Source organism: Ambystoma mexicanum, chromosome 4p, assembly GCF_040938575.1.
Source record: "Ambystoma mexicanum isolate Mex_15411 chromosome 4p, UKY_AmexF1_1, whole genome shotgun sequence".
In the NCBI taxonomy this organism is placed as follows: domain Eukaryota; kingdom Metazoa; phylum Chordata; class Amphibia; order Caudata; family Ambystomatidae; genus Ambystoma; species Ambystoma mexicanum.
The window spans coordinates 848259176-848274613 of NC_090927.1; the positions used below are offsets into that span (position 1 = coordinate 848259176).

The 15438-nt window shown below is 45.3% G+C and overlaps 1 protein-coding gene across 1 annotated transcript in view; it reads left to right on the forward strand.

The window, feature by feature from the left end:
* Positions 1 to 15438, forward strand: part of MMS22L (MMS22 like, DNA repair protein) — a 1233593-nt gene that overhangs the window by 336470 nt on the left and 881685 nt on the right. Inside the window, exon 12 of the mRNA XM_069606412.1 lies at positions 7490 to 7716. Coding sequence (XP_069462513.1) covers positions 7490 to 7716 — 227 coding nt within the window. The remainder of the gene's footprint in view (positions 1 to 7489; positions 7717 to 15438) is intronic.

A 15438-nucleotide genomic window follows, 5' to 3' on the forward strand; every position in this document is an offset into this window, starting at 1 on the left:
AAGAAAATCTGTCCCTACGGGATGTGATGAACGCCATCTCCAACTCACGCACCTCTATGGAGGTCAAAATGGACGGCATTTCCACAGAAGTCTCCCTACTACGCCACGATCTTCAAAAGCTCTCATCCCGTACTGGAGAGGCGGAGACCCGTATATCGGTTGTAGAAGACCTACTGAGAGGCATGGGTCAGCAAATGAATAGAGCACTGGAACGCATAAAGGTACTGGAAAGTAGGGTGGAAGAATGGGAAGGCAGGTCAAGGCGAAACAACATTCGCATACTTGGCCTGCCCGAAAAGGCTGAGGGAGAGAGCATGGAACTCTTCCCAGAACAATGGATTGCCCATCTGTTTGAACCCAAGACTTTGTCGAAACTGTTCTCTATAGAAAGGGCACATCGAGTACCGACGGGCAGGCCGCTACCTGGTGGGCAACCGCGAACAGTTGTAGCGAAGATCCTTAACTACAGAGATCGCGATGCAGTGCTGCAGATGGCCAGGGCAAAAGGAGACATAACATACAACAGCTCCAAGATCGGCTTCTTCCCAGACTTCACTAGGAAAGTGCAGAAAATGAAACAATCCTTTGACCCCCTCAAAAAACGCCTTCAAACACTGAATGTGAAATATGGTCTCCTGTTCCCAGCTCAGCTGAAGATATACCACAATGGCACGACAATACACTTTACTGACCCTAAAGAGGCATGGACCTGGGCAGAGAGAAATCTGAAAGGAGACGGGAATCCACACAAACACCAAGAAAGGAGAAGAAACAGGTCACGGCTAAACGAACCATCAGAAAGGCCACCCCATCAAGAAATGGACGCGATACCACAGAGAGAAGACGAATGACTGTGACGGCGAATGGAAGAGGAAAACAGACATGGCATGAAATCAAACGAACTTTGCTTGACACATATTGCAACCGGAAAATGATTGCTGGCGGCCCACAGCAGCAAGTACGCACCGAGGTATCTCCAATACCAAGGACAGTTAAGCACTTGCGATTAGTTTGATTGGTTAATTGTTTGTTCAATGGGCGACAGATGCTTCAGTTGGGGGAGGAGTATGGGGAGGGGGAGTTGGGAGTTACACAGGTATTCGCTAATCAAATGGCTCAGCAGGGCTACAAAAATCATAGAATGCATGAAGATCGCAAGGGATGGACACTCGCACATAACACCAAACCCAAGGGGTAATGGCCACATCAAGGAATAATACTAAAAAGTTAGCCTTTCTGACATAGAATATGAACGGCCTGGGGAAACGGCATAAAACGAAGGCTAGTGATGCAATACATAAAGCGACAAGACCCAGATATAGTAATGCTAACTGAAACACATCTGGCGGGCACAAACTGCCAATTCTTCAAGAGAACCATGTATAGGACAGCAATGCACGCAGGGTTCTCCATGGGCTCGAGAGGAGTGCTAATACTGATAAATAAAAGGACCCCGATCGACATAACTAAAATAATCCAAGACCCTGGAGGCAGATTTGTTTTCATACAAGGCACACTATGGAACCAAACCACAGCTATATTGGCAGTCTATTCACCCCCGACACTCATGACAGCTTTAATCGAGGAGATTACACCGATAATAGTAAACAATCCAACGGATACTCTGGTAATAGGCAGAGTCTTCAATGAGGTAATGAACATCAGTGAGGACTGCACGCATACAAGGGGTAGAAACCCGGCACTACCAACCAAGCTTGCTACCTTCACGGCGGCACTGGGCCTAAGGGATGCATGGAGAGACCTTCACCCAGAAGAGAGGCAATTCTCTTTCCACTCGGGCGCACATGCATCGATGTCCAGACTTGACTATTTTTTCCTCCCAGGCGAAAGCATACATAAAGTAATAGAGGCAACACTACAACCCCGAGGGATATCAGATCACTCCCCACTCACGATGCTGCTTGAGACAGAGAGACCACAGCCGCCACCGAGGTGGAGAATGAATGCATACTACCTGGGATTCCCAGATTTAACAGAATAAAGTCAGGAAGCAACTGCAGCATACTTTGAGCTGAACCAGGACTCAGTGGAGGACGCAGGGGTAATATGGGAAGCATACAAGGCGACTCTGAGGGGTGAAATCCTGAGCTGGACAGCAGCACACAAAAAAGCGCACCAGCACGAAGTGGAAGCTGCAGAAACAGAGGTGAAACGGGCTGAGGCAAATTACATAAGCACAGAAGCGGCGGGAGACAACACAACTTTACAAGTGGCGCAGAAGAAGCTACAGAATGTGGCGCTAACGTGTGCAAAACATGCACATAGAACCATATGCGCCAAAATATACGAAACGGGAGATAAGGCCAGCAAGATGCTTGCTTGGCTAGAAAGGAGAGCAGAGGGCCACCTACAAGTACGCCGGACAAAAACCACAAACACCGAATGGGCCACAACGGACCCAGATATTGCAGAAGCCTTTGCAACCTATTACGAAAACCTATATGCCCCGCCGATGACCCCTACGGACCCCAGCATACTGGATACGTTGACCATTCCGACATTAAATGAAGCACAGAGGTCAGCACTCGAAGCTGAAATAACAGAGGAAGAACTGACGACTGCCATCTCCCAGCTTCAAAATGGGAAAACCTCGGGACCCAACGGCTTCCCTGTGGAAATCTGGAAGAAAATTGGCACAGCAGAAGTGGCACCACACATGCTTAAAATGTTCCAGCATGCAAAGGAAAAGGGTATACTCCCGCCGGACTTAAGAAAGGCCAGTATAGTGGTGATACATAAAGAAGGCAAACCTCCGGATGCATGTAGCTCTTACCGACCAATTTCACTCATAAACACTGAAGCCAAAGTACTGGCGAAAATACTAGCCAACGGGCACAGACAGTGATAACATGCTTGGTCCATCCGGACCAATGCGACTTCATGCCACAGAGATCCACGCGAATGAATATTAATAGACTACAAACTGCCATCGAAAGATCACCGGCTCTACAAGACAAACTGGCGCTCCTCACTATTGACTTTGAGAAAGCCTTTGATTCCGTTCACTGGGAGGCCCTATGGATCATAATGGCTAAAATGGGATTCGGAGCTCAATTCACAAACTGGGTTAAACTCCTATACAAAGCCCCAACAGCAGAAATCAGAGTAAATGGGTGGTTCTCAAGAAGCATAAAACTTGGAAAAGGCACCAGACAGGGATGCCCCCTATCGGCAATGTTATTCGCTCTGGCGATTGAACCACTAGCGATAATGCTCAGAGAATCCCAGGAGTGGAAGGATTTCCAGTGGGCACAGGACTGGGAAGACAAGGTTTCCCTATACGCCGACGATCTTCTAATCTATCTGAGTGACCCAGCTCTCTCTTGCCCCACCTTCACAAATATGTTAACCACCTATGGGATCTTCAGTGGGCTAAGGGTAAACAATGATAAATCCCTGCTATTCCTGATCAAGGGACTTGATCCGACAACTCTGAATAACTGCCCGTACAAAACAGAAAGAGAGCAGTTTCGATACCTCGGGATAACGATCACGACAGATCTAACACTATATAAAGAAAAGAACCTATACCCAATAAGAGATAGATTTGTGAATGATGTGAGGCACTGGATGACTCTTCCACTCACACTGCTGGGAAGAGCTGCGCTATTCAAGATGCTCGCCCTCCCCCGGTTCATATACATCCTGCAAAACGCTCCGATATACATACCGAAAATAGAATTTCGCAAAATAGATGAGACGCTTAGGAAACTGTTGTGGGGAGGAGGGCACCCTCGTATCGCACTAAAAACCCTACAGCGATCATTATGGGAAGGAGGAATTGGACTCCCGCACCTACAAACCTATTATTGGGCAGCCCAGATGCCAGTAGTGAATGACATCCTACACAACGACACAAACCTACCGCACAACAGAGCAGATACGCAGGCGGAGCAAGGGATCACCCAGATGGAAAACCTCTATCAAAAAAGAACACGGCAGAACACATCCACAATCAGAGGACACAGATCTGGATGGACGCACACAAATACCTGGGATGGGCAGGGAAGGTCACGATGAAACAGCCCCTGTGGCATAATAAGCATCTTCCAGAGCTCAGCGGTATCCCCAAGTGGTCGGCCTGGGGTGAAGCTGGGATCCAGAGACTAGAAGACATGGAGAAGAGGGTGAAATAAAATCTTTCCAAGCTCTAAGAGACAAATTCAATCTCCCTGATTCAGAACACTTCCACTACAGGCAAATGAGACACGCTCTTATCGCAAGTGAGATTGACCTCCCTAACGTACCAGAGTGTACCCCGATCGAGAGGAACATAGTGATGGAGCGAATTGATCACAAAATAACATCTACAATGTACAATGCAATCAACTCATTCGCTACAATGGAACTCACAGAACTCAAAGAGAAATGGGAGAGAGATGTGGGTCCAATACTGGACTAATGCCCTCATGTACCCCAAAGAGACAGCAATCTCTGCCAGAGTCGGGCTGATCCAGCTAAAAACCTTGCACAAAATATATTCTCCCAGAGAGGCTCTGCATCAATGGGGAAGGGCGACTGATCCCAACTGCCTACGATGCCATCGAACAAGAGGGACCTTCTTCCATATCCTGTGGGAATGCCCACAAATACAAGACTAATGGCAAAAATGCTGCGATAGGCTATCAATGGTGGTTGGCCGCGAGATACCGATGGACCCCAAACTCCCGATACTAGGGATTGATGCAGAGATAGAGCTATCTCGATACGAAAAACTCATGTTTGCAACATCCACTGGACTTGCAAAGAGGAACCTAGCCCAATTATGGGGCTCAGCCTCACCCCCACAATATGAGAAATGGGTAACGGATGTGGACATGTGCGTACCGATGGAAACGAGAGTGTACACCACAAGAGGATGCCCATAGAAAGCAGCCAAGATATGGCAAAGATGGGAAGACACTTGAAGGCATGAAAAAAGGAGCCTAGAATCTGATGAACTAACAGAATAGAACTCATGCATGCGATCGAGACGATCCTAAAAGCCACTGAGCATAACAGATCTACAGTATAAAAGATAGGAGGAAAGAACTCCAGCTTTGCGAAGAAAGTGAATACATGTATGTTTAATGTATTGACCCAGTGTTAATTTATCGATGTTATGTTTTGTTTGTATCTATAAAACAATAAAAATGTTATATAAAAAAAAAAAGTCCTATGTGGCATGCACGAAGGATTTTCGGAAGACGTCTCAACTCTTTGTACATTTTGGACCTGTGTATAATGGGAAGGCCCAATTGAAGGCTTCGGTTTTCAGGTGGCTCTCCGGCTGCATCATGCACTCATCGTCTGGCCACCAGACCTCTTCCAGGCTGGCAGAGAGCCCATTTCAACAGAGCCATCGCACCAACTACGGCAGATCTCTCTGGTGTTCCCCTTGCTGGACATTTGCAGGGCTGCTATGTGGAGGTCTGTGCACACCTTCACGGAAGTCTACTGCGTCGACAGGTATTCCAGGTAGGAGTCAAGAGTCGCCCAGGCGTTGCTACACAACCTGTTTGAGGTGAGTCTGTTCCAGGGGCAAGAGGTTGTACTTCTGTTGAGCCTTGCCACCTCCTCTGGTTGTTATGTGCTGCTTTGTATTTGTATTCATGAGCATGTGAATCCATGCCAGACCCCATGCTGGAACAGGAACAAGTTACTTACATGCAACTGTTGTTCTCCAGCATGGGTCTGGCATGGACTCGCATGCAAACCCTCCCTGTGGTGGCTCTTCATAGTTCATACTGTCACTTCACGTGCTTTCAAATACGAAGATGGCCACCGGGGGTTGGGCCTAGGGAGACAGTCAACATTGGATGGGTGCAGCATGATCCAGACGTCAGTGATTGGTTAATGGGTGAAAGGCAGTTTTCAAGCTTTTAAAGCAAGACTGCTTTCTTTTTTACCAAGGATTCCCTGCCTGATGAAGCGGAATATATGCATGAGCACGTGGATCCATGCCAGACCCATGCTGGAGAACAGTTACAGGTAAGTAACTTTTTCCGTCTGCCCCTAATGATATGCTCTTACAGACGCCAGAATCTACTTCATGTAGCGAGCAGGATGGAGCTTCAGTATACCAGCCAGCAAACTAATATTAATGCTTTCCCAACATAAATGTACTAAGAAGCATCAAATTTAGTGTGCCAAGTCTTTCCTGAGTTGCAAGTTTCATGATTTTTTGGGCAGCCTCCACTTATGTGGGGAAAAAAACCTCTTACGCAGTTATTGCCCATTCAGTCAGTTTATGCATTCCTAGTGGTCTATATAATTCTTTTGTTTTTCATTATTTTCTGTGTTATGGGTTGTACGACGACTCTGCATTTTCTAAACTAGCTAGCATTGTCGTGGCTCCCTGACCCGAGAAGCTCTTGTAGAGAGTTGTGTACTTTTTTTGTTATTAGGTCCAAAAGACCTTTTTCTAAAAAATAAAAAAATGTTGATCTGTCATGCCCCTACAGCACATAAGTGCGTGCAGGGGCTGATGGGCAGGAAGCAGGAGCGAGCACGGGCAGGAGAAGAAAGGTGCATCCTAGGAGGTAAGTGTTTATTTTGCATGTGTTTGTGTATGTGTCTGTGTGTGCATCTGTGTACGTATGTGTGAGGAGTGAGTGAGTGTGTGTTTGCTGGGAAGGGGGTGGTGGGTGAGGGTATGGGTTTTGGGGGGGTTAAACCCCCCCCACTGCTGATTATCAAGACAACCGACAGGAGAGGGTGGGGAAGGAATCACCTTGCAGAGGTGAGGGGGGCTAGTATGTGATATTTCAGCATTTTAAAGTAGACGCAAAAACAGCTGAGTCTTTTTTTTGTGTATGGGCTTTAAAATGCGGAAATATGACATGGAACCCTGTTGTTGCATGCAAGCTTCATTCCTACCAAAACCTATGCCACTCTTCTGAACGTCCTCCACAAGTCAAGACTGCTTTGGCCTTTTTCTAACCGGTCATGTGAGGTTGACCCTACTTGGTAGTCTATACACAGCAAGAGATTTACGCCAACAAAGAAACAAGTTACTTTCCTTTGACAATAGTTTCACAGTTTGATATTTGAACAGATTTTCATCCAGCCATTCTACTGTAGACTTGTGCAAGTGTCTTCCATCCAAGGGTCCAGCTGTTGAACAAAAGGGCAGGGAATGCAAAGTAAACGGTTAATATCCTTTAGCTATTGTGTCCCTCATGGTTTCGATCAGTGTTCTGGGTGTCGCTTACGATTTTGTATTACGTGTTTAACCCCAGCATGTTAATCTATAACCAATATTAAGTTGCACATCAATTATTTCTGCTATCTTGGTTCATTTGGTAATTTGCCTTAATGGTACCGACAGTGCCTTTCTAAGCAGCGAGTTGTATCATAGCCAGGGCTCTGCTTTTCTCAAGTGCTGCATGTGTCCGTATGGGTAGTCCATTGTTGTCACTGTTCTAAGACAATTACATTGGCAGGAAATCTTTCCACTGATGATGATCTTATATTTTGTAATTTTCAGAACAGTTCCTTTAACATTCCCTGGCTTGGTTTGAAGGGGTTGGCAAGTGTCAGCAAAACGCCTTTCTCCATGCTTGAAGTTGTCAAGAGATGCTGTGGGGAAGAGCAGGGCTCTGACCTCTACAGTTCTGAAAGCAGCTTCCACATTTTTCTACGCATTTTGGCCCAACTCATGAAGAAAACGAAGGAGAGCAGTGGATCACACCCATGGAAACAAATCAAAGGAAGGTGGGTTAATATGTCAGACAGCTTTTAACGCATTGTAAATCTTTCCACCATCCACCTCTTTGGCTTTTTGAAGTGGTTCTTCAAAATTAATTTCACTTTGTTTTTTAGATTGTGGTTTCTTTTTGGTTTTATCACTCCAGCATCTAGACCCTCATTATGACTTGGGCGATAATGGTAAAAACATCTAATGGTTTAAATACTCTGTTTTCACCTCTTGCTAAATTAGAAATCATCATATGGTATTTACAGAGTAAGATTCCTAGAAATACCACATGTGGTATATACTGCTTCAGGATGCGGTCAATTAGCTTGGAAACATTACTCCAGTTTTTACCTACATCCAAAAGGTGTACGCAAACATTTGAAAAGCCTCTCGAATAAAATAAATTGACCCCCCCACCTGTCCCGAGTGCATCCCTTCCAATTCTGGGGCAAAATAATATGTAGAGAAACCCCAAAAGGGGTGAAATAGTGGGCATCTCAGATACCTAAATTCTCATCCCATTTACATTGCAATGCATGGCATTTGTTGCACTAATCTACATAGGACAGGAGTTGTATCATCTGCAACTGTACACTTTCCATTTCCATCCTCAAGAAATGCACAGAAATGGATTTGAACACATTCTATGACTGCCTGGCCTGTGGGAGGGATGGCAGCTTGAGTGAGCAGCTTCACAGCCAGAGCCTTGAATTACCATACTAATGTATTCAGGCCATGGCACCAGGAAGAACCCGGAACAACCTTCCTTGGTTATCGAGATAAGAAAAGGTGGTAAATCACAGTCAAATACTTACCTCAATGGCCAATCTGCCTTCTCCATCAAATCCCACCAGTGCTTAACTCTTTAATAATAAACCTCACCTCTTGCAAGGAATTGGCATGGTAGGATCCTTCCTCCATGTCTTCCTTTGTATCACAACTGGCCCTGGTGGAGCGCAAGGGTGGGCAACCATAGTTGAGGTCATCCAGCTGTGAATGAGGATTGAAGGACATCTATTAGGCTTGAACATTGTAAAGGATATGTTGAGTCTCTGGGAGAAAAATATAATTTTGGATCGAGTGGTTGTCCAATAAAATTTGGATAGTCCGCTTGAAGGGGGAGTACATGCAACTTGGGCAATACAAGTATTTAAGGATCTCATAATTGGGCTAAAACCTCTAAAGAGCAAGATTGAGAACATCTGCAAGGTTGGAAAACGAAAGGATGGGATGATGTGTCCTAGACAATTCTTGGCACAATTTCTGCTGCACTCAACAAGAGAGGATTTTAGACTTCGCCTTTAAACAAAAATCATTCAACTGACAGGATTATCCTATACCAATATTTCAAGATCCCCCAATGGTAGTGATCAGCAAAAGGAAAGTGTTTAATGTGAGAAAGCTAGCATTCCAAATGTCAAGCCATCTGTAAAATTCACCACCTCTTTTAATATACATTGTGCAGCAGCCCCTGGGGTAGCCCTGCAGATTTTCAATTACTTTTTAAAAATAAAAAAGAAAAAGGAATGCCTGAACGCTGACAAAAGTATCCATAGCAGAGTAGTATTTGCAATGTTGTGATGTTTTGAATGAATTGACTTGTTTACACTAATAGGTAATGTTTTGCATTAAAGTGAATGCTAGTTTAACTGACCCGAAAGAGGCATGAACACACCTTGGGGCACCTGCTCCATTTGCATGCTATTGGAGACTTTTGCTGAAGGTGTGATGGCCATTCTGAGATAGTCTAGTCACATGGGTCACATTAATGTGGCCTTGCTGCATAGACCACTGCAGCATCTTCTGCATTTTCTTCTTGGCCGTGGTATAGTTAGGACTACATGGGCACATCAGCGTACGAAGGGCAAGAATTATACATGTTTTCGCTGACTATAGGCATGGAGGGAGAGGAGTGCTTGGGTACTTGACACCCTGAACTAAAGCAGCAAAAATGAATATAGGCACATGCAGGGTGTGTAATCTGTGCATTCCCCTTCAACCTGTCCCCAGACGGCACGTCCCTTTGCACCACAGGATTTCCTTTGAGTTGGAGTGGTTATATCTGTATAATAATGCCTGAAACAGGCAACAAACATTGAATATTATGATCCTCCAAGTTCTGTGAAATGTTCGATTATAGCACTACTGTGCAAACCTGGGGTGTTCTTTTTCAACAAGCTCTTGAGGCTTCTCAGAAGCGCTGCCTGTCCTTGTCCTCAGAACGAGTGCTGTGCAGTGATTATCTAGGCTGTGGCAACACAAGACTGATATATCATGGTTGCGAGGGGCAACTCCCTTTTTTGTCCTTCGTTCCTGTATTTTAATGAGAAGTCTGGAAGTTGAGGATCTCCAACTGCACAAAAAGTTAAAATGTGGTAAGCCCATTTTGAGTCAATGGGCCTCATTACAAGTCAGCCGGTCCGGAAACAACGGTGGCGGTAAATCCGCCGCCACCGTTGTTTCCAGACCGGCTGATTCCGAGTCCTGCAGGCAGGAGGTGTCGCTCCTGCCAGGTCTGACCTGGCGTGAGTAACACCACCCACCTGCAGGTGGACATGTAAACACTGGCTCTGTCATAGACGGAACCAGTGTTTCCATGGTCCCCATCCCCATGGAGTCCTATAGGACTCCATGGAAATGGGGATTTACAGAATTCCGCCTCAAGAATTACCGGGTCACTGGGGCTGTAATGTCCCGGTGATTCCAGCAATCACGGAGGCGGAATAGTATTACTGGTCCGGCAGCAGCCTGCCGGTTTTTCCGGCATGGCTACCGCCGGACTTGTAATGAGGCCCAATGTCTTTCCAACCAGAAAATACACTCTGGGTAATTCCTTGCACCTGGGTGGTCATTGGAATGCACCTCCTTTTTCTTACATCAAGGTGCACTGTTTGTTGCCACGATACTGGTTGCCTGGAAAGTATTTGAGCTGCTCCAATGGGCACACTTTGTTTAATGGCAATGTACTTTCTCATAGTTGGAGGTCAAATGGGCTGGCATAAACTGCTGAGGCTTTGGTCATGGGTGACTGACAACCGGAGTAGGGCTAGATGCAACTCCTTGGGGTTACAGCAACAGAACTCTGGTTACACTTCATGAGTACAGTGGGCTCGTCTCTGTTCAAAACAATGACAAACTCTTATGGTTCATCTCTCACCATGCATATGAGTCAGTGTGAGTTTGTCTATCTTGGAACACAGAACATGATTAGTATTTAGTCAATGTTTGAAACCTGCTATGTGAGGTGGGGAGACTGCACAGCTTCTACTAAGCCAGGTTCTTCGGTTAATTCCAGAATTGGGGGCATCTAGTGAGAAAAGGTGTTTCTCACCGATGCAGTAGGGTCTGTCACCCAGAGCAATGTATCTTAAATTAGCGATTCTGGCAGGAAATTGTACTTAGTTGATCTTTAACTTGCTGGAAAAGAGTTAGCTTGTTGTACATGATATATTATTTTATATATTCATCCCACTAAAGGAGGGTTAGTCTATCTAACACTTTCCTTGCTTCTTGCTCCCCCCTTCCAAACTCCTTAGACTTCAAACCAGTAGTCCCTGTCAATCTTTAGCATTAATGCAAAAAAGATAACTGTGAACGTGAATGGTCTAAATAACCCAATTAGTAGAAAGTCTTGCTTTATTTAAAGAAATGTAAAGTCAACATTTCCCTACTAGAGGAGACTCACCCGGATCATGCAAACTATAAAGGGAGTGGTTGAGAACGGAATTCCACAGCAGCCATGATCTTTGTACCCGAGGGGTTAGTATGGGTATTCAGAAACAACACAATTAACTTTCATTGGTAGTAAATGCCAAACAGTAGATGCATGCTTTCCTCAACAAAACTAGACGGGGTGTCTGAGCCTTTCATGCTGTTTAGTGCTTAAATAACCCTGTTTAGACTGGCTTAGATGTTGCGACTTGGAGGCCTCCTTTACCTCTTAGGCCTTCATAATGTCGTCATGTTCAGCGACTTCAATATCTGCCCACATGGCTTCCTAGTCTTCAATAACATGGCCCGAGACTGCAACAAAAAACAAAGTCTGCAAAATGTCAGTACTCCACTAGGATTTCAAGATTCATGAAGGGTTTTGAACCCATCAAGGGAATACTCATTCTACTTGGTAGCTCATGAGCCATACTCAGAAGCGACCACCTTCTCGTCAAAAAAGTGAAGCAACAAATGCAATTGTAGCCTCTGAGATAGGCGACATCTGGATATGGGACCATGGACCAATTGAAATTGTCACTACGATGGGCAGAAAGAAAGTGCCTTCCCTTGTGTATCTACCCGTTACTGTTGTAAGATAGTAGCAGGAAGGATCAAAACAGAGATACTATTTTATGTGGGTTCAGATGGCGACTGTAGAGTGCATGAGCACCGTATTGGACTCACTGGAGGCCTCCACAAGAGGCTTGCTAATGGAAGGAATTGTCAAAAAAGGGAAAAGGGAACTGGAGACGTCCAAGCTCTCAACGCCTCTGTCTGATTTGAAGAAGAAAAAAAGAGGGGGGTGGGGGGTGGACCGCTCCTCTGATGATGGTGCTGGAAAAGGTTAAAATATGAAGTGAGCAAATTATATTTGTGCGAAATGAGCAGACCCTCTTCATGTCCTGGCAAAAATACTGGGAAGGGACTGAGGGATCAGGAAAGCTCTTGGCCCATAAACTCAAAAAGCAAGCTGCAGAGAGACTAATAGCTGTTAACAATGTCTTTTTCAAAGGTTCAGGAAATAAATTGTTCATCGGGGGCCAGAAGGGGTAAAACTACAATATGCTCAAACGTACAGACCAAGCGTCCATAAAAAGACTAAAGATTGCAACTCAGAGCAGGTAAAGCACTGTGTCCATACGGTTCCATACAGCTTCACAAGCTTCTCCAACAAGGGATATGGAGATTTTCTAGAATGGACCCTGAGACAACTGAAAAAGCATATTCCTGTCCACATTAAAGGCATGTGGGGCAATTGTCTTCCCAGAGACATACAAGGGCCCACTATTCTACAGGAGTTGGGCAAATCCCATAACTTAAATGCAAAAAATATTTTTTGGGGTAGATGGACACCAAATCAAGTAGGGTTCCTGAAGTATTCTAAAGGAAGCACTAATGTCAATCAAATACTTGCCGTTATTTGTCACACAAGAAAATCACTAATACAGCCTATTTGCAAGCCTTGATGCCGAAAAAGCTGGCAGCAGTATTGAGTATGAATAGATGTTGGTGGTCATACCAAAAAGACAAACTGGGTGAAAAGTCTGCAATAATGCATGTACTCTGTGAAAGGGCTGACACCAGGATCTGCACCACCTGCCTCATCTCAAGCAAGATTCAGCTAGAAAAAGGCACCCAACACTGGTGTAACTGGTGTAGGTAGAACATGATGGCCATCACTAATGGTGAACAAAAGGGAGTGTTCATTGTTCCTGCTGGGATGACAGAAAAAGGAGATGAAATACCTGGGCATTTTGTTCCTGTATGAAAGTTTAAGGGTCCAGTCTTACAATCTAGACCACCTGGCTGAAGGCATGGTCTTGGATATTGAAAAGCACAACTTGGAACTGAGCGGGTGTGCAAGAATAGATGTAGTCAAAATGGATATGCTTTTAAGGTTGCTGCACCTCTTTAGGCCACTTCCAGTTGAGCTGAACATTTCCACTTAAACGAACCTTGAAAAAATCCTCTAGCAATTTATCTAGCGGGTCAAGGTAAAGCCTTTTTTCCTTGGAACAAGAAAACTACAATTGGAGAAAGATGTATATGGGTTTCCCAACTGAGAGCAGATTGCCAAGCTTTTACACTCTCAAAAATAAGTCCTTGGCTCTGGGAATCGTCACCCAACAAACCTACATTGACTTTCCTAGAATGGTACTGCACCTCATACCCCACAACCGCTACACCAACTGAGGACATGGCAGTGGATAACTAACGGACCCAATGGCTTATAGAAGACCTACCAGCAAGAGTAGGAAAACGGGTCATCATCTGTACCTGATGCCTTTCTGCCTAATCTGCAGGAATTCCTTATTAAAGGTTGGAAAATGAGGAGCAGCGGTAGGCAACGATTACCCTTTTGCATGATACCCTCGAACATGGCCCACTGGAGTCCGACAGTCCAGTACAAATTCCATTGGAAGAAATTGTGAGCTATGTCCATATAATAAATCCTCTTCATCCGTACATATTGCAACTTTGTGTGCCAATCCCCTCCAATACAACTTGTGAAGGCCATGGTCGAAGACGATGATGAGAAAATCTCAGCGGCCAACATTTACGAGTGCATCACTGAAAGAGGAGTATCCTGTCTGGGCAAGATCAAACTAGAGTGGGGAAACTGAGCTAGAAACAGAAATCTCAAACTGGGAGCACATTTTGAGAGACATTGAGGAGATGAGCATCAGCGTGGAAACTGTTTATATCCAACAGCGATTCGTAATGTGGCTATGTTGGACACATGAAAAATTGCTATAACTAGCAAAAGCTGTAGTCCGTGTTTGAGGTGGCATTTTGGCAAACTGTCATCTGATGCAAGATCCCTTTGTGTTGTACATTATGTTCGTCACCAGTGCCGTCCACGACTGCTGCCGATGTCCGAGCATGGCCAAAGTGAGACTTGCTTTTGATAGGGGCATGGGGCTCAGTATCAGGTGAGTGAAAAAGGTCTAGGCCCTCCTGTGGAAGCGGTGACATAGGTTGATTCGCGGGGACAGGTTAGAAAATACAAGCTTTAAGCACCTACTCTGGTAAATGTATTCTGAATTGCGTGGCTTCCTAGGCCATTGAAGGAACACTGGTGCACCTTTGCTGCATGTACTACAATGCACTTACTGTTCTCAAAATAGTTAGTTGAGCCCATGCCATTGTCAGCTACTTTTAATGTGATTGCACATTAATGTTTTCACAACACACAAATGTGTAGTATGTATGATATTTTGATACCCCTGTGTGAGATTTAGAATGTTAAAAATAAGTAAACGATGATGTAAGTAATCAACACGACAGAGTACCTGCACTGATCCATACCACAGCTTTCGCAGAGTTATCCTATTAGTCCTACATAAAACACATATCAAGCAAAATAGATAAAAAAAGATGTAAACATGGCCATCTCGTTAATTACCTTCTATGCAGTGTGGTTTGAGTGACTTCTGCAAGACCTTTTAAGATTGTGGTCAGCCATGGAAACACAATGGGCCTCATTACCAGTCTGGCGTTAAAAATCTGGTGTTACTGTGATGGCAGTCCTACCGCGTCCGCCACCGCGTGGTACCAGAAACAACGTAGGATTACGGGTTGTCAGCCGTGCGCATCCTTCATCCACGGAACCAGTGAAACCGTAATCAACGTAACACTGGTGTAGACGGATGTACCGTCACCAATGTTGGCAGTGCATCTGCCTCCGCCACGTGCATGCCGGACATAGCGGCACCACGTACACAGAGCCGGAAACACCAGAACCGGAAATAACGTGATGGCTGGAATCGGAAGGAGGCCGTCGGCCATTACAAAAATCACAATCCACTGCAATCTCCCTGTACCAGAAGCCATCCAGCCTTAGTGAGTGGCCCAACAAATACAGGAACATGACATCAAGGATTCCCCAAACCACCCAGCGGAAGCCACGCTTCAGTGATGCAGAGCTCACTAAGCTTCTCCGCAGACCAGCAGCGCAGCACGCAGCTCCGGTGCAAGGCTATATGGGCAGAAGCAGCCCGGAAGGTGACAGCTGTGGGTGTGACAGC